The 26,323-nt window shown below is 46.2% G+C and overlaps 2 protein-coding genes across 2 annotated transcripts in view; both read right to left on the reverse strand.

The window, feature by feature from the left end:
- Nucleotides 1–26,323, reverse strand: part of kl-3 (dynein heavy chain 8, axonemal kl-3) — a 110,188-nt gene that overhangs the window by 9,470 nt on the left and 74,395 nt on the right. Inside the window, exon 16 of the mRNA XM_033381310.1 lies at nt 12,901–13,079. Within this exon, the coding sequence (XP_033237201.1) occupies nt 12,901–13,079 (179 nt within the window). The remainder of the gene's footprint in view (nt 1–12,900; nt 13,080–26,323) is intronic.
- Nucleotides 7,009–7,437, reverse strand: LOC6904037 (cytochrome c oxidase copper chaperone-like). Its single transcript, XM_002136445.3, has one exon. It carries the CDS (start codon nt 7,321–7,323, stop codon nt 7,096–7,098), a length of 228 nt encoding a protein of 75 aa, XP_002136481.1. The 5' UTR covers nt 7,324–7,437; the 3' UTR covers nt 7,009–7,095.

The following is a 26,323-nucleotide window of genomic DNA, read 5'->3' on the forward strand; positions in this document are numbered from 1 at the left end:
CCTCTGGCAAGAACAGAGGCCGGAAGAAACCTGAATGGTGGAATCCAAAACTGGGTGAACTCCGGAAAGCCTCCCGGAGACTCTTCAATAAAGCTAAGGCTGAAAACGTTGAGCAAAACTGGGCCGAATACAAGGACAGTCTGTCAACCTACAACAATGAACTTAGAAAAGCCAAACGCGCCTCCTGGCGTAAGTTCTGCAGCGAAATCGAGAGTAACTCAGAAACCTCACGCTTGCGCAGAGTTCTCTCGAAGACAAAACCCACCCTGGGATACTTGAAGAACACCGTAGTCGTGGACTACGTCCAGCGATGAGTCGCTAAATCTTCTCCTAAATACCCACTTCCCTGGCTGCGATGAAAACAGACCCAACTACCTCACGCCTCCTTCTGTCGCCTCAAATGCCATCCTGAGACTGTTAAGCCAGGAGAACATTTCCTGGGCGATCAGAAGCTTTAAACCCTACAAGTCCGCGGGGCCAGACGGCATTTTCCCTGCCCAACTGATTCACGCGGGTCATAAAGCCATTAACTGGCTCAAAATAATTTACGAGGGAATCTTCTCCCATTCCTGAAACCTGGCTTCAGACCAAAGTCGTATTCATACCCAAGGCAGGCAAGCCCTCGCACACTGCCCCAAAAGATTTCAGACCCATAAGTCTATCGTCTTTTCTTCTAAAGGCGATGGAGCGGCTCCTGGGGCTGCATCTCACGGCGTGCATTCCGTCCAGTCTGATCTCAGACTCCCAGCATGCCTCTCGGAAGAGAAGATCCACCGAAACGGCCCTACGCTCGATCACATCGATCATCGAAGCGTCCCTTAACTTTAAGGAGTACACCCTAGTAGCCTTTCTCGACATAGAAGGCGCCTTTAACAACATCCTTCCAACCGCCATCACGGGTGCACTGACGGATCTGGGCGTTGACTCCAGGACGGTGAGCCTGATCGATCAGATGCTACAATTCAGGACGGTTGAGGCATCACTGGGGACGACAACGTGTACCAGATTTGTCAGGAGAGGCACACCGCAGGGCGGAGTCCTCTCGCCCCTCCTATGGAACGTGGCAGTGAACACACTGCTGCGGGAAATAGAGGGGGGTGGCTGCCGTGTGGTGGCGTACGCGGACGATGTTGCCATAGCTTTCTCCGGAAAATTTCCGCAGACGTTGTGTGAGTGCATGACAAGTACTCTCACGAAAATGTCGAAATGGGCAGACAGATGCGGGTTAGGCGTTAACCCGTCTAAAACGGAACTGGTGCTTTTCACTAGGAAGTACAAAGTTCCGGTACTGATTCCCCCAAGACTATGTGGGGAAACGCTAGTCTTCAGCAACAACGCCAAGTATCTTGGCCTAATCCTCGATAGAAAGCTCGATTGGAAATTGAGCGTAGAGGATAGAGTAAAGAAGGCCACAGTGGCCCTCTATACTTGCAGGAAAGCCATCGGACTAAAATGGGGAATGACCCCCTATATAGTTCGGTAGCTCTACACCGCCATCATACGACCAATCATGCTCTATGGAGTGGTGGTATGGTGGCCAGCCTTAGACAGAAGGACATGCCTCAATAAACTCATCAGAGTTCAACGCATGGCAGAGCTATGCATAACTGGCGGGCTACGCACTACTCCAGGGGAAGCCCTGGATACTGTGCTGGACCTCCTCCCTGTTGATCTCATGGGAAAGAAGGTGGCAACACTTTCCGCCCTCAGAATGAGAGAAGCCAGACTGTGGAAAGCATCCGCGGTTGGGCACTCGGGAATCCTGATGATCACCTCTCGACGGTCCACTTCTACACTGATGGCTAAAAGCTAGACGGCCGCGTGGGAGGCGGAGTCTACTGCAGCGAGCTGAACATCAGTCATTGCTTCAGGCTCCCGGATCACTGTATTGTGTTCCAAGCGGAGGTTGAAGCCATCAGGGAGGCCATTTCGATCGTCTCCAAACTACTTCTAGATACGCACTTAGTGTGCGTCTTCTCGGACAGTCAAGCAGCTTTCAAAGCTCTAGGCTCAATATCGTCGAACTCAGCGACTGTAAATGACTGCCGCAGGTCTCTGCACGAGATCGCAGAGCAGTTAGATCTCTTCCTTATATGGACCCCGGCCACAGGGACATCGAGGGGAACGACGCCGCCGACGAGCTAGCCAGGCAGGGTAGTACGATTCCTCTCCTATCGGAGAGGGAGCAAGTAGCGATTCCCTTGACTACGTGCAGGCTCCTAACGCACGAATTGTTCGAGCAAAATGCCAATAGGAGATGGCAGCAAACCGTTTCCTGTAAAGTCTCAAGTTTGATATGGCCATATCGATCGAAGAAGCGCTCAGCAGAGCTGTATAAACTCAGCAGAGCACAGTGCTCTGCAGTTACTAGAACCATTACGGGACACTGGCAGATCGGCACTCATGCCTCTAGACTGTCAATCCCTCATAACGACTTCTGCAGGAGTTGTCGCGACGAGGAGGAGGAGGAATCCGTCCCCCACTTCTTCTGCCACTGCCCAGCCCTTGGAAATCGTCGTCTTCGTATTCTCGGGGCCGCTTTCCTCACGGACATTTCGGACCTGTCCGAAATCAAACCAGGGACCTTGTCCAAATACATCCAAGCCATCGGATGGGACTGCCCTTAACCTGCAGTAGCATGCTCTCACGGTTCAGGCAACGCGAAGGGGCACATGCCCATGCGGCAACACAACGGACCTTTTATAGGTCCAAGTGAGCTTGGGGGCGGACGGCTCTTATCCCCCCCCTCCCGGCTGACGCCTTAACCTAACCTAACCTTGTTCTAGGTCTCAAAGAGTCCTCTTCAAAAACTCCCTCTCTTTACCAGTAAAGGTTTCTTCGGGAGTACCAAAGGACAGCCATCTAGGCCCCTTACTCTTCACACTCTTTATTAATGACTTACCTTCAGTATTAACATACTCTCGAGTACTTATGTATGCGGATGATGTTAAACTCTGTGTCCAGTACAAGGACATTTCAGAGGCATAGATGTCTGCCCTCTGGTACTCCCGAAGAAACCTTTACTGCTAGAAATCCATCTCAGTAGGTTGGGCAGAAACCCTAAAAGGTAAAGTTTATGTGCTAAAAGGGAATCGTTTACAGAGTCTAATGCTCTACTAAAGCGTTGTAAATAACATCCGCCTGTAAGTTACCTTGAAAGCCTTTAATAATGAAAGAGTTAACTTTAACAAGTTCGTGATGGTTGATCGCCGCCTTAAAAATCCATGCTCAGTTGGAGATATAAGTGACTTGAAAAAAAAACCTCAAAAATTTTGGGAATAGCGGATAACTTTGCTATACCTCTATCATTTTTTGCTTCAGACTTGCTACCTTTTTTATGGAGAGTAATTATAGACGATTCCTTCCAGATCGCGGGGAAGCAAGAAGAATCAATGGTCAGGGTGAATAGTTAAAGGTCCACACAGTGAGTCGGCGCAGTACCTGAGTACACAACCTGGAACCCCGTCTGGACCCGGTGAAAACACAGGCTTAACTAGTCGAAGATCATGAAGTAAAGAACATTCATTTAACAAGGGACTGAAAATGCCGTTCGACCTCGGTAAACCGTATGGGTTCGGATGACCAGAGTAGCTTTCTTCAGAATAGGTGGTTTGGAAAAATTGAAATTTTTTGTAAAGTCTTGATTTTAAGTTTTTTAAGTTTCTGGTCTGATGAGCTCGTGAGGTAGCTCAAAGGGGGCCTAGCTGAGGCCGCCGGAAGGGTCGCGGGTTGCGGATAGCGAACGGCCTACCGCTATCAGCTGCGAATAAGCGGGCATCCCTCACGGGAGAGTACCGAAATAAGCAGTCCCGGACAGCCAGCGGGTGTTAGCTAGGTAGCAGCACTGACGATGCGCTTGTGGTGCCGCCTCAATAAGTAGCTCACACACTCCCATCCATACACGATACCTACACACATCCCAGCCCTCAAACCTACCTCACACTGGCCGGATTAGGTGTCTTACTCGACCCGTGTCGAGAGTCAGCCTGGCTGGGGGCCCGGTATAAAAACTAGCCCAGTCGCTAACGGATGGGTCAGGGACTTGGCAGCCCCCTGTTCTAATGATGCCTTACCCGGGCAACGTGGATCTCTGCCCGGGCTGACCTTTCCCTTTCTCTGCATCTCGTGGGAACAAGATGTACAACAATAAAACAATAAAACAAAAATGAGTGCGGCGCTCCCCAAATGCCAACCGGGAGCAATCCCAAGCACGGATAGGCAGCAGCCCAAAGGCCTGGCCCAACCGGCTCTACAGCAAAGAATACCTTTAAGGTGGAAGGCGCCTGTGCGAACCCGAGGGGGTCCCATCCCGAATCCCGCGTGGGTGGCAAGGTAACTCCAGAAGCTGACACCTTCGAAGGGAAGCTAAGCAATACTGCGGCTGCCCGACCTTCTGGTAAAGCGGAAGGGGTTGACTTGCCGTCGATAAGCGCCCAAGCCAAACGATACACCTGTGGCGAAAAGAGGACTGCAGGGCACATACTCCGTCGGCAACACGAAAGCAGTGAAGCCAGCCCAACAGCCGACTGGCTGAAGAAGGTGGAATGGGCCTCGGCCGTGCTCCCGGAGTTCACCTTGGAACAGAAAAAGGTGGCTCCCCAAGCCAAGAGGCAGCGCTCGCAGGAGACACCGGGACCGGCAGCAAAGCCAAATACCAAGAACCCCAAGGAGTCCGTGGAAGTGGGTGGAAGCGGCACTGTCCGACCGCTACTTCGACGTCCTCGACAAAGGCCCAGGACCACCGCCAGTTTGCAGTTGTCCCGCCCCTCAACCCCCTAATACTAAATGGATACAGGCTCTCCTTCAGCGACAGTTCAAGCTACTTAGGGTTGGTAATTGACAAAAAGCTTAACTGGAACCTGAATGTCAAGGATAGGGTGAAGAAGGCAACGAAAGCACTCTACACTTGCAAAAAAGCTATCGGCCTAAAGTGGGGCATGAGCCCAAGCATAGTCGGAGATGTCCACGCTATGTCCCAGAAAGATCGCAAACTTTTTAAAAGCATCTGGATCCCATCCAACTGTTGACATGAAATCTCACTGCAGAGAGGGAATGATCCCAAGCGGTATCACAACGGGCCGACACCGGCCTAAGTGTGCCGGGCTCCGAGCGAGTTTGGCAGCCGCCTCTACCTAACCTAACGTGAGTTTTTTAGGCTGGATAACTCTTTGGTAAACCAAGGGGGTTTTCCAGATCAAAGCGGACCAGAAAGCGGGATACAAAAATCAAAAAATTTGCCAAGAGCATTGTAAAAAATGTTTGTGCCTTTTGTGACATCAGTGCACAAGTACAAAACGGACCTATCAAAATCCCTAATGAGGTTACTAAGATTCCCAAACTCGGCTTTACGAAAGCAGCAGACACGTTCAGGTAGCCTACTCGTTCGATCCAATACAGTTTGTCCTATATCTAGCGACACATCGATAGTAGGATGCTAGGCGTCTTCAGGTATAGTGCGCTGAAGGGCTCTGGTTAACAACACTATGGTCGGAACCGATACAAAGCACAGATCAATCCATAGACCCAAGGAATTTTTCACATGATTGACTTGAGACAGGGACAGGTCAAGCAAGCCGTCAACAAAGTCACCAAGGACTATTATACGATCTTTATCTGATAGCGAGGAAGAAACAGCGGTTAAAGCGTTAGCGGGAAGAATTAGTTTTACACACAGGCGTTCCGACGTGAATTTAGGGTCCACTGCAATCAGAACCCCTCCTGCAAATCGAGACGAACGGTCCTTCCTAAAAGTTGTGTACCGACCTGCCAAAGCCTCGGAACTAAGAATTTCCAGCTTTAACCAGGTTTTTGTGAACACAATAACGTGGGAAGCAAATGCAACACTATCCCGGAAAAGAATGCTGAGTTTACTACGTAAGCTATATATTGCCGTATTCGTGTGCAAGGCGATAAAGGCGATTAATTTGGAAGTAGTAGAAGTAGTAGCAGTAGAAGATTTTTCTCAAGAGGAGGAAAATGTGCAAAAATCTTTTCCGATAATGGTACGAACTTTGTGGAACCAAAGAGCCCTCAAAAACAACATTAAAGTGGTTCCAATATTAGAAAGAGAACAGATCGAGTGGCATTTTACTCCCCGGGCAGGACCGGAGGCACATCGGAGGTTTTGGGGAAGCTGGGGTAAAATCAGTGAAATATCACTGGGGACAATAATTTAACCTATTAGGAAGTGGCAACTCTATTATGTCAAATTGAAGCGGTACTTAATTCACGCCCTACATATGATATTGACGATCTGGATGTATTAACACCAGGTCATTTTTATACCCGATACTCAAAATGAGTATTAGGGTATATTAGATTTGTGGTGAAAATGGATGTGTGTAACGTCCAGAAGGAATCGTTTCCGACCCCATAAAGTATATATATTCTTTATCAGCATCAATAGCCGAGTCCATTAAGCCCTGTCTGTCTGTCCGTCTGTCCGTCCCTATCAGCGCCTAGTGCTCAAAAAGACTACAAGAGCCAGGGCAACGACATTTTATATCCGGACTTCTGTGATATGTCGCTGTTAAAAGTATATTTCAAAACTTTGCCCTGCCCACTTCCGCCCCCACTTCCAGTCGAAAATCTCTGGCATCCACAACTTCAAAGATACGAAAAAACAGAAAAGGCAGAATCGTAGAGGATGACTATATCTTCAAAATCTGAACCAGATCGTATAATTATTATAGCCAGAATCAAGAAAACAATTTCATTCTCTCTCGCTATGTCTCTCTCTAACACACAGGTTTCATGGTCGGTCCTGCCTATTGCAAAATATGAGTCCAAGGATCTCAGAGACTATAAAAGCTAGAGCAACCAAATTTGGTAATTTCACAGGAACAATACGGGAATCTGGACAGGTGGAGATTAATTCAGAAATTTAAAAGAGATAACCACTAACCACTAACCAATAATTTGTATATTCCAAGCAGAAGAAGTTACAATAGCCAGGACGTCAGTAAGTCTCAAAGCAAATAATTATCAAAGTGCCGAGCCACGATTTCATCTTTCAATTAAATTACGACTATAATAATTATCATGAGATGCAACAGAAACAAACAGGGGGAAGGGAGGCTGGGAGGTTACAGTGGTTTAGATGTTGAAGCCGGCGTTGCGCATGCACTTCTTATGCGCCTCAATCTGTTCAGTGCAGTTCTCCTCGCCGCGCTCTACCATGCACTGGTCACGTGCCCGCTTGGTCTCGGGACAGACGCAGCATGCATTGCACTTGGGTTTGGCACCACCACCATTTGTCGCGGCGACGGGTTCTGATGCAGCGGATTGAGCGACTTCGACACCCTTGGATGTGCTGCTGCCCATTGCTGAGGAAATTGTGTATGTCTGGACAGGCCTTGATACAGGTTCAAGATAGAGGCAGATATTTCACCACAATTGTGTTTGTCGCCGAATTCAAGTTCACGCACACTCCCTAAAGAGCTCATAGAATTGCCGAGCTGTGAAGTATATTTTCTCACCTTAATATTTAACTGTCATAACAATGATCCAAAGGATTCATCCGGAAAGGACAAGTCCCAGACAGTCTCCTGCCGTGCCTATCAAAGACACTTGAAAAGCTGCTTCTGAATCATATCAAGCAACACCCACACAACAACAGTGCAATCCCAATGCACAAATTTGCTATTCTCAAAAAACATGGAAGTATTGAACAAGTAAACAAACATGTCACCTTTACCCTAAACAGACAAACTTGCCCACCAGTGCCTCTGAACAACATTAAGATTCCACAAACCAACGAAGTAACATACCTTGGTGTCCATTTCGATAGACGGCTCACTTGGCGTCAACACATCGAAGTTAAGAGAAATCTATTTTCATTTAAATCTAGTAAACGTCCGTTCACCACTAAAACTGCATTACTTTTGTAAAATGCAGTTCTCAAACCTATTGGGAAAATGAGAAATAATCCATAGAGCTCATTCGAAGATAATTAGAGCTATCAGTGAATCAAAATTTTCATAAAGGCGAATATGTAATCGACAAAGAGTCGGTGAGAGAGAGAGACAGAAAATCAGGCAGAAAGTGTAGAGCGCTGTATGTCTATTTGGCTATAAAAATGATCCGATCTGACCCAGATCTAATATATATGGGCCATTCTCTATGATTTTCGTTTTTGACTTTCTCGTATTTTTAAAATTGTGCATGGCACAGATTTTCGTCCTTTGTAGGGGCGAAAGGCACGAAATTTTGAAATACATTTGTAACAGTGAGATACCATAGGTGTGGTTCAATTTGGTTTCTCTAGATCTTATAGTATCTGAGATCTAGGCGCTCATAGGTATGGACGGGCAGACGGACAGACAGACACATCTTAATCGACTCTGCTGTTGATGCTGAACAACTATACATATATATATGTAAGAACGAGTGGACCAGCCAATTGAGTGGGCAGCGGTGATAAGCAACAGCAGTAGTAACAGCAGCAGATCAACAGCGGACAGAGAAGAAGAGGAACCGAGCGAAGCAGTGAAAAGGAGAGAGCAGCAGCATACGGACGCGAGTCAAGCAGCAGCAGAAAATCAGCAGAAATAAGCCGTAACATTAAGAACTTTTGTAAGCACACCTACCAGGCCACCGCGATAATAATACGAATAAACAATACTCTAAATAATATCTTACATTTGGGGGCTCAACCGGCCGCGTACTGCCTGTGTAAAGTGGAAAAAATCTAAAATTGTGTGTCTCATGTCTCAGAAGCCGGCAGCAGACGAAGCGAGACGGAAAAGCAAAAATTCGGTGCAAAAAAACTGCGCATTTGACTCTCAGAAGCCACAAGCAGAGGAAACGAGTCAGCGAGTGGGTGAAAAGAACCGAGAAAAAAGGGTTGTTTCAAGCCGGCTGCCCACAAGAGTATTGCGCAGTATAATTATAATGGAAAATACAAGTGGACCACCAGCCGGAAATATGCAGCAAAACGAAGGCCCAAGTGGATCAGAAGAAAACAGGATCAATCGCCGGCAAAACGCGAACGAGGAAGCGATGAGGTCAACACTCCTAGAAGAAAACACACAGACGCTCCAACAGCTGGTTCAACTGCTCTTGATGAAAATAAATGCTGATGAAATAGACAAGAAAAATAATGCAAAGCTGGTAGTGGAAAATTTTGCCAAAATTATTCCAGAATTCATCGGAGAAAATATGTCGGTACAGCAGTGGTTTATTAACTTCGAGCTGAACGCTGAAGCGTACAGACTAAATGACAAACAAAAATACGTGCAAGCCCGAGCAAAGATGACAGGTACATCCGCTCTTTTTCTCGAGTCCACAGCAGTCTATGAGTACGGCCAATTGCGTCACCAACTTTTACAGGAGTTTGAGTGTGAGCGTTCATGCAGTGCGCAAATTCACAGTCTATGCGAGTGAAGATTGCCGGCGAAAGTTTTCACGAATATATACTACATATGAAACGCATTGCTGCACGTGGGACAACAGAAACGAAGTCGGTGATTCGATACATTGTCGACGGACTGAATTTAAAAACGGATTATAAGTACACCTTGTATGGATGCAGCTCATACAAGCAGCTGCGAGAGAAGTACGAAATCTACGAAAGAACGCTCGCGGTTGATGGGGGTTTGGCCCCGAAACAAAAAGACTCACAGCCGTTCGGAAAGAAGTCCAATTTCACCAAATATGAAAGGAAGCAACACTACTAAAATTGTGGATCCCAGGAGCATCTACGCAGTGATTGCCGAGCTGCATTAAAGTGTTTCCGCTGCAATCGGACTGGACACATGTGAAAAGATTGCCCGAGTGCTGCTGCCGTAAACGTTGCATACGAGGAAAAACACCTGAAGTCTCTTAAAATTATCGACGTGCAAGTCAAGGGGCTCATAGACACCGATGCAGATGTTTCCCTATTAAAGATGTCAGTGTTCTGCAAAATGAGTGGTATCCATCTGCAAGCCAGTTCGTCAACTTCGAGGGGACTTGGAAAGAACATCACACGCTCCGCTGGGCAGTTTACGGCAGAAGTGGAGATCGACGGAATGCGACTGGCACACAAATTCCTTGTGGTGGCCGATCATGCCGTCGGATGCGAATTGTTGCTTGGACACGACTTTATATCCAAGTTCACAATGACATCAACGCCAGGAGGATATAAGTTTTCTCCCCTGCCGGCAAGTCGAGTGGCCATCAGCGAAGCCGACGTTGTCAAGCAGCAGATCGATGAATGGGCCAACGTTCCTGTGGAAGAAAGCAGCAAAAAATATACGGCGTTCATAACGAAGGAAGGCCTCTTTGAGTTCAACCGTGCGCCTTTCGGTTTTTGCAATTCGCCAGCAGCTTTCAAAACCTTATAAATGAAAACATTCTTGACCTGTACATGGACGATATCGTTATACACGCTGAAACCGCCGACGAATGCCTGGGAAAGCTGAAGAAGGTTTTTGATGCTGCAGCTGAATACGGGCTGAAGATGAAGTGGAAGAAGTGCCGATTTCTGCAGTCGACCATTACATTTTTGGGTCATCAAGTTGGAGGAGGTGAAATCAAGCCTGGATTGGAGAAAACCAAAGCCGTCAGCAAGTTCCCGATGCCGAAAAACATAAAGGCTGTGCAGTCGTTTTTAGGATTAACTGCGTTTTTGCGTAAATTCATAAGAAACTATTCGCTAATCGCCAAACCACTGACCAATCTGCTGCGAAAAGATGTCCCATTTAAAATGAGTCTGGAGGAGCAGCAGGCGTTCGCTACATTAAAGGAAGCATTGGTGAAAGAGCCGGTCTTGAAACTTTATCGCAGGAATGCAAAAACCGAGATACACTCTGATGCGTCAAAGGACGGGTTTGCAGCGCCGTTGTTACAATGGCACGAAGGACAATTGCATCCGATCTTATTCTGGAGTAAGAAAACCTCGGAGTCTGAAGCACGACAGCATAGCTATATACCAGCCAAAGCCAAAGCCAAAGCAATTTTCCTAGCGTGGAACCAACTTTAAGCTCATAACGGATTGCGCTGCTTTCAAGCAAACGTTAAGCAAGAAGGACGTTCCGCGGGAGGTAGCCCAATGGGTCCTTTATGCAGGACTACGACTTTGAAGTGGAACACAAACCAGGAGAACGGCTGAAGCATGTGGATTGCCTGAGTAGGTACCCAATTGATGTCATGATGGTATCTTCGGAAGTCACAGCAAGAATTAAGAAAGCCCAGCAGGAGGATACGATGATCAAAGCAGTTTCCGAAATTTAGAAAAGTAAACCATATGACAAAGCTGGTCTCGTATACAAAGTGGTGCAAGGCACGGACTTGCTGGCAATACCGAAGTCATTAGAAAAAGAAATAATAACCGACGCACACAACGCAGGACACTTTGCCGCTCAAAAAACAATGCATACCGTACAGCAGAGCTATTGGATTCCACATCTGGAAGGAAAAGTAATGCAGATCATAGGAAACTGTATGAATTGTATAATCTACAACAAAAAGCTTGGCAAAAAAGAGGGGTTTCTGCATCAAATCGACAAAGGACCACAGCCGCTGTATACTATACACGTGGATCACCTTGGGCCTATGGATGCTACTTCAAAGCAGTACAAGTACATCTTCGCAATGGTTGATAGCTTCAGTAAGTTCGTATGGATGTATCCCACAGAGACAACAGGAGCAGACGAAGTTCTCAAGAAGTTAAGGGAGTGGTCTGATGTATTTGGTAATCCGGCACGCATAGTAAGCGATCGTGGAGCAGCATTTACATCTTCAAGCTTTGAGGAGTTTGTCAAGGAAAAGAACATCGAACACATATGGAGCACTACAGGGGTACCAAGAGGAAACGGACAAATTGAACGCGTAAACCGATCTATTCTGAGCATCATTTCCAAATTGTCGTCGGAGGAACCTGGAAGATGGTATAAGTTCGTACCGCGAGTTCAGAGGGCTATTAACAGCGTTGTCCATTTGAGCTGATGATCGGGGTAAAAATGCGTTGTGGACCGGATAGCGACATACTTCAGCTAATAGAAAAAGAGATGGTTGATAATTTTGAAGACGAGAGGCAAAAGATGCGACAAGAGGCAAAAGAAAATATTCAGCAGGCCCAGGACAGATACAAGGAACAATTCGATAACAAGCGGAAATGCGAATACGGATACAACGTCGGAGATCTCGTAGCCATACGTAGAACACAATTTGTAACCGGAAGAAAGATGGCCAGCGAATCCTTAGGGCCATACGAAATAACCAACGTGAAACGAGGCGGACGCTATAATGTTCGGAAGACAGCAGACGTCGAAGGACCAAGCAATACGACCACAAGCAATGATAACATGAAACTATGGAGCTTTTCTGTAGAAAACGAGGACGCATGGTCATCACGGACCGATGACTAATCAGGTTGACCGAGTGTAAGAAGGAGTGGACCAGCTGGCCTATTGAGTGGGCAGCGGTGATAAGCAACAGCAGTAGTAACAGCAGCAGATCAACAGCGGACAGAGAAGAAGAGGAACCGAGCGAAGCAGTGAAAAGGAGAGAACAGCAGCATACGGACGCGACTCAAGCAGCAGCAGAAATAAGCCGTAACATTAAGGACTTTTGTAAGCACACATACCAGGCCACCGCGATAATAATACGAATAAACAATACTCTAAATAATATCTTACATATATGTTTATACACCCCTATATTCATTTTGATTATCGGGTATAATTAAATGATATGATATCATTAACAACACCCTAAGGTCATTCTACATTCTAAGGTCAATGAATTATATTTATAGGTAACAAAAGGTTTAAAAACTGCTGAGTCTATAGAAGCCTTCGTTATGTGTTCGGTGAAATGGGTGCCATTTATCAGTTCGATAACAGTGGCATGTTCATTTCGTAATATTACCTATGCATAATTCTGCAACAGAACCAGTTTAAGATTAATTTGACTTACGCGTTGCATTCTGTCGATTTCCTGGCGAAGGAATATGTTCATCGAACTGGTCGCTCCCATAGCAAGAAGATGGTGCCTTACGTCAAACATATCAAAAGCTAAAGGTGTTTTGACTAACATCTCCTTTACTTGACGAGCTACACGATCTTCTCTTGTTTCTCCAGTGCCCGATGAAGACTCTGTGTAAAATTCGCAGAATTATTTATCGAATTTTTAACTTAATATAAAATAGCTAAGAAAAATACAGTACAGCCCTATTGAATTTTATTGTGAATTCTAATAGTGTACACATCAAAATTAAGTGTATCTGTTAATGTACACGAAAAGGACCTTGTAGAATGAGAATTGAAATATAATTTAAAAAGAGAAAACACTTCTGTTCAGCCTTTTGGTTTTGTTCGGAATGAATCCAATTTATTCTTCATAAACTTCTTTAGCCTAAGGTTCATAATATTCTTGGTTGAGATCTGTCGCTAAGAGCAGCGGAAGAACGGGATTATATAGCATGCCATATGTATGTGTATATTTATGTTTGTAAGAATGGAATGCTCATTTGGCAACTTGGAATATATTGCCGACACTGCAGTTCTCACGATGCAGGCCAGTCCACATATAAGGGACTGATCGTATTACAGCTCTTGAGTGCGGTTGTGTTACGTAAACATTGCGACAAAGTGTCTTTATGTTTATGAGCGTGATACTCTACATTAACTTTGACCACTTGACATATTGTATACACTACAATACTGTGGGCATATGTATGCTTATTTGGCATACAACACCAATACGACACCTCCCTTTTTAGAGAAATAACGTAATATAATTATGTAGTTTTTTTAAAAATAATTTTTTTTTATAAAAGTGGATGTGTGTAATGTCCAGAAGGAATCGTTTCCGACCCCATAGAGTATATATATTCTTAATCAGCATCAATAGCCGAGTCGATTGAGCCATGTCTGTCTGTCCGTCTGTCCGTCCGTCCGTCTGTCCGTCCGTCTGTCCGTCCCCTTCAGCGGCTAATGCTCAAAGACTATAAGAGCTAGAGCAACGATTTTTTGGATCCAGACTTCTGCCCCGCCCACTTCCGCCCCCACAAAGGGCGAAAATCTGTGGCATCCACAATTTCGACGATACGAGAAAACTAAAAACGCAGAATCGTAGAAGATGACTATATCTTCTAGAGTGCAAAATCTGAACCAGATCGTATAATTATTACAGCCAGAATCACGAAAACAATTTCACTCTTTCTCGCTCTGTCTCACTCTAACACACAGGTTTCATGGTCGGTTTTGCCAATTGCAAAATATGAGTTCAAGGATCTCAGAACCTATAAAAGCCAGAGCAACCAAATTTGATATCCACACTCCTGTGATATCGGACCTTGACCGTTTCCTGTCCAAATTTCGCCACACCCCCTTCCGCCCCCGCAAGGGACGAAAATCTGAGGCAACCACAAATCTCAGAGACTATTAAAGCTAGAGTAACCAAATTTGGTGCACACACTCCTTTAAGATGTCACTATAAAACGTATATCTCAGAATTTCGCCCCACCCCTATCCGCCCCCACAAAGGACGAAAATCTGTTGCATCCACAATATTGCAGATTTGAGAAAACTAAAAACGCAGAATCATAGATAATGACCATATCTATTAGATTGCTGAATCTGGATCAGATCAGATCATTTTTATAGCCAAAAGGAACAAATCAATTAGCAGTGGCTACGCAGCGCCCGACGTCACGCTCAGACTGATTTTCTGTCTCTCTCGCACGCACTCTTTGTCGTGTCGTTTAATATTAGCGGCGTCTGCCGGAGGAGAGCCATACTGACTTAGTATCGGGTATAACCGTAGAGTTGCGGTGTCCGCAGCAACTCACAACGTTCCCCCTCGTTTTTTTATTGGTATTATTTTTATTTTTATATCTTTATATACTATGTTGTATTTAAAATTTTTTGGTATTTTGAAATATATATATACATACATTCGGTTTGTTTTTTTTTATTTATTAATCTTTTTAGCCTACCCTTATGAACTTTTTGTTCCTTATCTTTCTTATTCTTCATAATTATATTATTATTGTTTTCTATACCAACGACCTCAAAAGGTCCTATATAAGAGGGTTTTAATTTATGACCTGTTTCATTTTTTAAGTAAACTTGGTCTCCTATTTCTTTTTAAAATCTGATACTTTCTTATCATTTATTTCTTTTTGATTGATTTTATGTTTTTCTAAAAGTATTCGCGCTCTTTTATACGCGTTTTCTAGTCTAAACTTAACTTCTTTAGAATAATCTTCTATATTATATATTGGCTCTATGATATCTACGCTGTTAAATTGTATTGGTAAGTTATTTTGGCTTCCAAATACTAGTTCATATGGACAATAATTATGACTTACTGATGGTGTTGTGTTAAAACAATACACGAAATATTGTAACCATAAGTCCCAGTCAGTTTTATCTACTGATATATATGAGCGAATGTACTCATTGAATGTCGTTTGACTTCAACGGTACCTAATGTCTGGTGGTGGTGTGCTGTAGGCGTTATGTTTTCTATTTTTAAATATTTTCACAAGTCAGTTATAACGGAACTTTTGTATTCTGTTCCCATGTGCGTAACGAACGTCTTCATTGGACCGTACTTCAAAATAGTGTTTCGGCTAGTATTTTGGCTAGTTTTTGACGTCAGGCATGTACTCTTTTACATGTTTAGTCATGTTTTTCCAATAATATTGTCTCTTTATTTTTGCTAGCGTTGTATGACCTCATTGAATTGGATCGTCATGGAATGTAGACAATATTGCTTCTTTTTCTTTTTCATTATTTGTTTGGTTCACCGGCTTGAGTAGCGCTACTCTTAATGATTTTAAATTTTCTTTGCCCAATTGTTTGAAAGTATCTATTGAAATTGATTCAAAGATCTTTTCGCTCGGTGCCACTTTTAGTTGGCTGATTTTAGATACACCGGCTTGCCATTCAAGCCTTTGGAAAAACTGACCTAACTCAAGAATTCCATTGTAGTATAAATTAGTATATTAATTCTTGCTACAACTGTTTTTCCATGTTTCAATAAACACGTGGATTCTGTTATTCGCAAAGTCACTACTTTTCTTACCTCGTCATTTGTGATGACTTCGTATACGTTGGGCTTAGAAGCTTTTTCAAGACTTTCTTGTTTATTTCCTCCGCAGGAATTGTTTTGTCTACTTTGTTGCCTGGTAGTGATCTTCAGGACTTTTCCATTCATGTCAATTAGGTCGGATATTGTTATCCTTGACAAGGCATCTGTCACAAAATTGTCTTTTCCTCTCAAATACTCTACTGTAAAATCATATTCTTCTAGCTCGAGTTGCCTGCGGTTTAATTTTGAACTTGGGTTTACCACAGAAAATAAATATGTTAAAGGTCTGTGATCTGTTTTAACTGTAAAATGTTTGCCATATATGGTCGAAAATGTGTTATTGCCCCCAATGTATTGCTGCTAGTTCTTGTTCTGTAGCTTCTCTTATTGCTTTCACCTTAAGTGAATGTTCTTGATGCACATGCAACTGAGAGTTGGAGTCCATTATAGTTTTGAGTTAAAACTGCTCCACATGCTTGCTTGCTTGCATCTGTGATTATGCAAAATTCTTTGCTAAAATCTGGGTACTGTAATACATTTGGCTGAACAAGTTTATTTTTTAGGTACTGGAATGATTTTTCACACTCTGTTGTCCATTCAAATGGGACATTCTTTTTACATAATCTTGTTATGTGCCGTGAATATTCGGCGAAGTTTTTTATAAAACGTCTATAATAATTGCAAAATGCAACGAATCTTCTAGCGCTGTCAGCGTCCGTAGGGACAGGATAATTATTGATGACGTCAAATTTTTTGTCATCTGGTAAGATTCCTTTATCTGTGCATCTGTGACCTAAAAACGTCACCTGCATAACAAATTAACATTTTTCTGGGTGTAATTTCAGATTGTGTTTTCTACAAAGATGAAAACATCTGTTAAATTTTTAATTATATGTTGCTCAGAACAAGGAAAACTTGTGTAGGCTCAAGGCCTGAGAAAGCAATTGTCATCATTCTCTGAAATGAATTAGGCGCTATTTTTAAACCAAATGGTAATCGCGTGAAGCGATATGAACCATTGCTTGTTGAAAAAGACGTTATAATTCTTGAGTTTTCCTCAAGTTCGATTTGGTGGAAGCCTGACATTAGATCAAGGCATGAAAAATATTTAGCTCGACCCAATTGATCAAGAATATCGTCAATTCTTGGGAGTGGAAATTTATCGGACAGCAACTTTTTATTTATTTGCCGATAGTCAATTACTAATCGCCATTTTTTCTCTGTAGAACCCGGAAGGGCTTTCTTTGGGGCTAATAAAAGTGGGCTATTATAGGGTGAAACAGACGGTTCAACAATATTTTGTTCGATCAACTTTCCAACTTGATGCTGGATTTCTTCTATTTGGCTTTGTGGACATCGATAATTTTTTACTGGTTATACTGGTTCATCATCCTCAGTTTTTGCTTATAGAAATTGTTCGTAGTTATTGGTTCGCTTTCAAGTCCGAACACATCGCTATACTGGGTGCATATTTCTTCAAGTTGTTTCTTAAATAAAGTTGGAAAATTTTTCTTTAATGTATTATTTACAGACTCTTTTCTATTGTCTTTGATATTTTGAACTAACTTGGTAGGATAACCCCTATCACTCAGTACGGCAGCCCCATTACAACCTATACCAGCCAATACAGCATCCATAGCTTACATTAAGAATCCGTAAATGTACGGCCACTCCAGGAAAATACCGAAGAGACGGCCAAATGAAAAGTATGGAGATGGACGCTTGAATAAAGACGTGCTCGGAAAAATAAACCATCTAAATCTATTTCACTCTCACAATCTCAGAAGTGGGCCCTACTCACAATGTGAGACATCTAATTAAACCAATTCTCGGTAGTGCAACTAAAGAGGTGGATGTCTGGACTCGGGCTATCAACCCAAGGCTCGAAAGCCGAACTAATCGCACGTGTTAGCGCACGCGGCGACCCACCGAAGGTTCGATCTGCCAAACGGCCGCAACTGCAGCAGCAGTTGGCAGGTTAAGCACCAACTTTGGCGCCACCAGTCGTAGAAGACATCGGTTCAAGACATGCAGGAGGAATTCCTACTCTGCACGGAACAGCCAAGCGCAGTAGAAGCCGAGAACGACGCCCTGATGAAATTACACGCGGAGATAGATGCAGGCAAAGTCTTGCTAAAAAAATTCATGACGAAATAAATAATATCGGGCATGTCGGCCAAGCCAATGACGTCATCAACGAGGGCAACGAAGCCACCAATATCGATAACAGTGGCAGCGCTAACAGCACCACAGTTAACAGTGGCTGCGCTAACAGCACCTATGTTAAAAGCACCATCGACTACAGTGATGAAAATGACTACGATTCAGACAGTGTTACAAAACGTCAGGACACAAATGTAAACAACATATGGGGATCTTCGGCAACATCGCTCACATTGGCAAAGGAAGTGACTATGGAATTCGACGGGACACAGTGCGCCAAAAACTGGAGAATATTGCCGAAATCTATAAGCTGGACAAAATCACTAAACTAATGCTCCTGATTGCTAAGCTCAAAGGAAACGCTCAGAGTTGGCTCCATGCAGATCCCGCACGTATATTGGAATCAGCTCATTACTTGTGCGAGCAATTGATCGTGGCATTTGGGGCAACCTTGTCTAAAGGAGATCAAAGAGACAGATTCCAAAATCGTCAATGGCGTTCAGAAGAAAATTTTGCCAGGTATTTTGAAGAAAAAATGATGCTGGCCAGAAACATCAACATAGACACAGAGGAGTTGAAGGAAAAGATAATCGATGGAATCCCGGCTTCGGGCTTCCGAGATCAGGCTCGCATTCAGTGCTTCTCGGATCCGAAGCAAATTCTACGTGCATTCTCGGAAATCCGCCTTCCGCAGCAGAAGCTGCAGCTAACAAGGGTTTAAACTGCGCCAACTTCAATTCATGTGGTCATTTCGCCAAGGACTGCTTCAAGTCAAAAAGGGAGCCTGGATCATGCTCCGCATGTGGGGCATTTGGCCACCTAGTCGGACAATGCCCGAAGATTAAAAGCCAAAGTTGATCAAATTGTTAGTGATACCGTTAGTAAAGAGTTGATGAAATTGTTAGTTATACCGTTAGTAACGATGATAATGAAATTGTTAGTGAAGCTGTTAGCAAGGATATTGAAGTTGTTACGGAAGTAGTCAGTGAAGCAGTTACTGAAAATTTAACCGATCATACCATACCAATAAGTTATATGAGTGAAACAGATACTTCGATAAATGACGAAGCGGTGGTTACTGATGAAATCGTTGCTCAAGACATTTTTAATATCAATTATTTGGATGATGAGAGGAGAAAATGTAAGTCATATGCTGAAATGTCAACTAAGGCAAACAATCGAAGGTAATGTCGGTAAGGCGGTAAGGCCAATGGAACCATTAGTCAAAAGCGAGATAAAACTTAATTTAGAACGAGGGGGAACGTTGTGAGTTGCTGCGGACACCGCAACTCTACAGTTATACCCGATACTTAGTCATTATGGCTCTCCTCCGGCAGACGCCGCTAATATTAAACGACACGACAAAGAGTGCGTGCGAGAGAGACAGAAAATCAGTCTGAGCGTGACGTCGGGCGCTGCGTAGCCACTGCAAATTGATTTGTTCTATTTGGCTATAAAAATGATCTGATCTGACCAGATTCAGCAATCTGATAGACATGGTCATTATCTATGATTCTGCGTTTTTAGTTTTCTCAAATCTGCAATATTGTGGATGCAACAGATTTTCGTCCTTTGTGGGGGCGGAAGGGGGTGGAGCGAAATTTTGAGATATACGTTTTATAGTGAGATCTAACAGGAGTTAGAGTTAGGATACTAAATTTGGTTACTCTAGCTTTAATAGTCTCTGAGATTTGTGAATATCCCCAGATTTGCATCCTTTGCGGGGGCGGAAAGGGGTGTGGCGAAATTTTGAAACAAACTCGTCTCGGTCCGATATATTAGGAGTGTGGATACCAAATTTGGTTGCACTAGCTTTTATAGTCTCTGAGATCTAGGCGCTAATGTTTTACTCTAAGCAAAGCCGCCTATGCTACGTGTGTGTTAGAGAGAGACAGGGCGTGAAAAAATGAAATTTTTTTCTTGATGCTGGCTATAATATTAATACGATCAGATTTTGCACTCTAGAAGATATAGTCATCTTCTACGATTCTGCGTTTTTGGTTTCCAAACGATAAAGAAAAATGTTCCGGTCATATTGAAAATTGTTTGAAGTGCGTTGCGTTTTCGCCTAAATCAGAAAAAGAAGGATATTTACACTCCATTCCAAGAATGTGATTTACCTATTTCAGTCTGAGGTAAGCTCAGTCCCGTCTAGGGGTCAGTCCACAACAAATTTGTAGAATGGATGGAACCTTAAGGGCGGCGTCAGGGGGCGGCCTATCGCAGAGCGGTTGATCGGGGCTAGAACGGGCGTCGCTCGTAGTGTATACAAATGGCTGCGTAGACTCGGGGTGGGGTGGCGTCGGTGCCTCGACTAATTAGGGGGAAATTACGCAATCGGGGGTTTTTCTTTGATAATTTGACACTTTATTTTACTTATTAGTAGTTTAAATGAACTTATTTTACTTCGTCGCCGATGTCTTCTCGTGTGTTCCGGGCACCGCGTCTGTACTCCGGACCGGGTCTCTGCGTAAGTTTTGGTACAACGACCGTACCGTGAGCCGGATTTCTGCGTAAGCTGCTGTTTGGTTCTCGTCGCCGTCTTTTTATAGGCCCGTATTGCTGGGTCTGCGAGTTTGACAAATGCACTTCCGCGTCGGGGTGCACTTTGCCGTTCTTGGTGATAGTCGCAGATTTTCGCGGCGTCGAATTTCCTCCGTCGATGAACCCGGAAGACCGGGTTGACTCGGGTAGATCAAAAAAGCACATATTAGTAGTTTTTGTTGTACAACAAGAACAACGAATACACGAAAGGTCATCGTTTCGTTAAAAGACGACTTTAAAGCATACAGCAAACCCATCAAATGAATTCGACGAGTTCATGACAGAAACTGATATTAAACACATTAAAATCGCAACAGGATCGCCTCAGGTGAAATGAGTCAATAGAACTCTTGGGCCAATGATAGCGAAATTAGTAGAGCCAGAAAAGGGATGTAGTGATAGACAAAGTAGAACATGCATTCAATAACACACAGCACAGGAGCACACAGAAAGTGCCCTGTAAACTTTTATTCGGCATAGAACAGAGATGAAAGAGATGAATTCGTTGAAAGACGAATTAAAAGAAAAACTAGAAGAGTTAAATGAAGTACAAGAAAACAAAGATCTTACAGAATTAAGAGATTAAGTTTCTGCATCTAAAAAATTAATCCCCAAAAACAAAGGCCCCTATGTAATCGAAAAAGTTTTAAAAAATGACAGGTTTTTGTTAAAAGATGTAGAAGATTTTCAAGTATCCCGTAAGCCGTATCAAAGTGTTCGGAGTATAAAAAACATAAAACACTGGATAGTGTGAAGGCATAAGCCTCCACAAAAGAGGACCAACACGAAATAGAGACGCATACTACGCAGCAAAGAGAGCCAGCAGGGAAGAGAGCGAAGCGGCAGAGAAGCCGTCGATCGGTCTTACGCCCACGCAGCCGAGGGAGAGAGCCGACGGCGAACCATGCAAACACCCCCGAGCCGAGGCCGGCAGCCGAAAGCTGCGCAGCAGCGAAGCGGCAGAGAAGCTGCCAAAAAGAAAAGCCGAGGCCTGGCACGGTCCTGCGCGGGCCAGGCTCGGGAGTGATCTCCAAGTGCTGAACCAGAACGGTTGGGAAAAAATAAACAGTGCCCCGACCCCGCGATAAGTGAGAAAAAAATATATAAGTCGTGGCCTCATCACGGTGGCGAGGACCGGCCGCCGGACCCAAGGAAGGGAAAGCAAGGGTGATCCACCTCACGTATGTGAGCTCTGGGGGGGATAGATCGGTGTAGTAGGCAGTAGGGTGTAAGCTCCGGAGTAGAAGTTTCCCAAAATGTTAAATGCGTATCGAAATCCACATGGTAGCTATTAAATTTTTGTCGTTTATTCCCCCACAATAAAGACACCCACCGGTTTCAGAACTTTCGCCCGTAGGATTCCCTCAGCCCCTCTCTTTCCTATTCCCTGGGGCCCGGCGAAGTGGATGTGAGTCGTGGATCATGCGGCATCCACCAAGCCGGGCTTCCCTTTCCCATACCTTTCTCCCCTGGGGACCCGGCGATGCTGGATGTGAGTCGTGGATTCACGCGGCAACCGCAAATTTGGGTTCCCTCTCCTACACTTTGGCTGCGAACGGCTCTCCCCTTAGGTCCTCACACAACAAATTTTTCTGTGGGGAAGGACCGGGCCCTGGACAGACTGAAAAGCTGTACCTCGGCCTGAGAATTTCCTTACAGATGGCGCCCGAGCAGGGACGCACGAGGGGAGAGTCGGTGAGCATAGGGGAGAAGTGAAAAGCAGTGAAAAGTGAAAAGGGAACTAAGCATCAGCAGAAAACTTCAAATCAGGGATTAGCAGCCCAAAATCAGAGCCCCGGCGAATAGCCAGCACCAATTTTTGATCCCTCGACTTGTGTACAGCTGAGGCTGGTTTACCTAATACCCCCCAAGCAACAGCCGCCGGCACGTGTCCCAGACGCGCCGGCGAAAACCACGCGGAAAATCACGCAGCCAGCCACCTACGCAGTAGAAAGAGACGGGGAGAGACGCCGAAGACACCACGTGCCAGGAGAAAATGGCCGCGGACGGCGCCTAGAACTTTGGCACGCGACGGCGACAAAGCGGCACCAGCGATAGAGCAGCAAAGCAGCAGAGACAGAACAGAGAGACAGCGGCAGAGCGGAGAAGAGCAGCATCGACAGAGCAGCGAGCCAGCGGCAGAGCGGCAGAGCGGCGACAGAGCAGCAAAGCAGCAGCGACGGAACAGCGAGACAGCGGCAGAGCGGAGAAGAGCAGCAAAGCAGCAGCGTGACAGCGGCAGAGCGGAGAAGAGCAGCAAAGCAGCAGCGACAGAGCAGCGAGACAGCGGCAGAGCGGAGAAGAGCAGCAAAGCAGCAGCGACAGAGCAGCGAGCCAGCTTCAGAGCGGAGAAGTGCAGGAAAGCAGCGGCAGCGGCGCAGTGACAGAGCAGCAAAGCAGCAGCGGCGTCCCAGCGACAGAGCAGCGAGGCAGCGGCAGAACAACGGAGCAGCGGAGGACAGAGGGCGAAGGCAGAGGAACAGCTAGATAGCAGAGGAGCCCTCGGTCACAAAGGAATGGTCACGGCCAATATAAGGCGGAGCAGGAACACGAGTCAGGGAGTTACCACCGAGCAGTCAGGGAGTTACCACCGAGCAGTCCGGGAGTTACCGCTCGGTGGTAGTCACTAACGAGCAGTGAAGGAGTTACCACCGGACAGTCAGACAGTTAATATCGAGCAGTCAGAGAGAGATTACCGAGCTTCCACAGGAAACCGTTCCCTGTACCGTGCCCCATATCCTTCGACAGGATCATCCAACCCAGTGCTGTGTATCCTAGTACTCCGGTATTAGACGACTTCATCTTGGGACTCGACTTCCTCTGTGGCATCCGCGCAAGAATCCACTGTGGACGGGCATATCTACAGCTGAAGTTGCAGTAGAAACCCGCCGGGACGATACCATCATGCACCGCCCAGCCACGCCCACGGCCAGGGCCAGCTCGTCGAACCAGGAGTCACCAACAGGACAAAGCAGGAAGCAAGGGACTTTGGCAGAGACAGCTACGGCTCCACTGGATCAATCTAGGGCCAGCTCGTCGAACCAGGAGTCACCAACAGGACACAGCAGGAAGCAAGGGACTTTGGCAGAGACAGCTACGGCTCCACTGGATCAATCCAGGGCCAGCTCGTCGAACCAGGAGTCACCAACGGGACACAGCAGGAAGCGAGGGACTTTGGCAGAGACAGCTACGGCTTCATTGGATCAATCCAGGGCCAGCTCGTCGAACCGGGAGTCAGCCACAGGACCCAGGAATCACCAGGATACTCCAGCAAAGATAGCTGCGGCCCCGCGGGATCAATCCAGGGCCAGCTCATCGAACCGGGAGACACCACGTAGTCACCCAACACGACAGACATCACGCAAGCCACGAGCCCCGATACCACAGGACGAGATCACAGAAACCCCGACGACGGACTACCAACTGGAGCCATTAGCCGACGCCGAGATAGCTCGGCAACGCAACCCGATTCGCCCAGCCGACTCGGATGACTACGAGAACGCGATCTTGGCCACCATTACCGCCCTGGAACTGGAGGACCTATCGCCGTGGCAGTAAGACCCAGACCCCGAACCACCCCCCACGCCGTGGGCAGGCAAGTAAGACTAACTGGAGTCTCCCCCATCGTCGAACACACGATCACAATGCGAGACAACAGGCCCGTGAAGCAGCGCTACTTCCCGAAGAACCCGGCCATGCAGAAGATCATCAACGCAGAGTGGACGAGATGCTCCGGGACGGAAGGATCGAACCATCCCGAACTCCCCACAGTGCCCCAATCGTTTTGGTAGGAAAGAAGACCGGAGAAATGCGAATGTGCGTGGATTATCGCCAGCTAAATGCCCGCTCGGTGCCTGACGCGTATCCGCTGCCACGGATTAACCACATTCTCGAGAGACTACGCCACGCTCGCTACATCTCCACGCTGGACCTCAAAAACGGATACTGGCAGATCCCGGTGGCCAAGAGCAGCAGAGAGGCAACAGCATTTACCGTCCCGGCAGAGGACTCTTCCAGTGAAAGGTCATGCCTTTCGGCCTGCACTCAGCCCCAGCGACGTTCCAGCGAGCCTTGGACAGCGTCATCGGACATGGAGCCGTACGCGTTCGCGTATCTCGACGACATCATCGTCATCGGAGCCACACTAGAAGAACACATCGACCACCTTCGCGAGGTCTTCAGGAGGCTGTGTAGTTTCTTCAGGAAGAGTTTAGTCCACCTCGGCCATGTCATCAGCGAACAAGGCATCCACACGGACCCAGACAAGGTCAGCGCAGTCAAGAAACTAGCACCGCCCACCACACTGAAAGAACGGCGACGCTGCATCGGGATGGCATCCTGGTACCTACGTTTCGTCCCCAACTTCGCCACGGTGGTCCAGCCCATGACCAACCTGCTCAAAAAGGATCAAAAGTGGGAGTGGACAGACGAACAACATCAGGCATTCGAGACTCTCAAGGAAAGACTCACGCAAGCACCAGTCCTGGCATGCCCCGACTTCGCCGAGCGATTCGTACTCCAAACGGACGCCAGTTCGTATGGCCTCGGAGCAGTGTTGACACAACAGACCGACGGAGCAGAAAGAGTCATCGCCTACGCAAGCCGTCGACTACTCAAGGCAGAGGAAAACTACTCGGTCACCGAGAAAGAGTGCCTTGCCATAGTATGGGCAATTAGGAAGCTCCGATGCTTCCTGGAAGGATACCACTTCGATGTAATCACCTCGCCTTGAAGTGGTTGAACTCCATCGATAATCCAACAGGACGCATCGCCCGCTGGGCCTTAGAGCTCCAGCAACTACCGTCGAGGAAGCCAGAACGTTGTGGCTGACGCCCTCTCGCGACAGCCAGTAGAAACCCTGCAGCGAGTGGACGAGGACCGGGACCCCTGCCCCTGCCCCTGGCTGCAGAAACTCCGCAAGCGGATCCAGGAACAGCCGGAGAGGCATCCGGAGTTCATCATCGTATACAAACGAGCCAGCAGCAGGACCAGCGAAGAAGATCCTATGGAATGGAAATTATGTGTCCACAGGGACCACCGCCGACCCGTGCTACAAGAGTGCCACGACCATCCGACAGCAGGACACCTCGGGATCAGGAAGACAGCGACACGAATAGCCCAGTGGTACTACTGGCCCGGGCTTCACACGGCAGATATCGCCCGATATATGAGGCAGTGCGCCAAGTGCCAGCAGTACAAGGTAAGCCAAACCAAACCAGGAGGAAAGATGCAAGCCCAAGTACCATTGGACATCGTCTGCGCCGACCATTGGACCATTGCCCGGACCATTGCCCCGATCCAAACACGGCAATACTATGTTGCTGGTGTTCTTCGACACTTTCAGCAAGTTTCAGCAAGGAAATTCGTATGCGACAACGGGACCCAATTCACAAGTCGCTCTTTCCGAAAGTTTTGCAAACTCGCAGGCATGGAATTGGAGTATACGGCGCCCTATACCCCACAACAAAACCCCACGGAACGAGCCCAGTACATCGATGGAGACCAGCGGACATGGGACGAGCTGCTGCCCGAACTCAGCCTAGCCATCAACAGCAGCACATCGGACACCACAGGCTTCAGCCCAGCATTCATC

Source organism: Drosophila pseudoobscura, chromosome 5 (assembly GCF_009870125.1).
Source record: "Drosophila pseudoobscura strain MV-25-SWS-2005 chromosome 5, UCI_Dpse_MV25, whole genome shotgun sequence".
Taxonomy (NCBI): Eukaryota; Metazoa; Arthropoda; class Insecta; order Diptera; family Drosophilidae; genus Drosophila; species Drosophila pseudoobscura.

What these genes read in the sequence shown, in the direction of transcription:
- LOC6904037 (XM_002136445.3), bottom strand. Translation starts at nt 7,323, where the DNA reads ATGGGCAGCAGCACATCCAAGGGTGTCGAAGTCGCTCAATCCGCTGCA.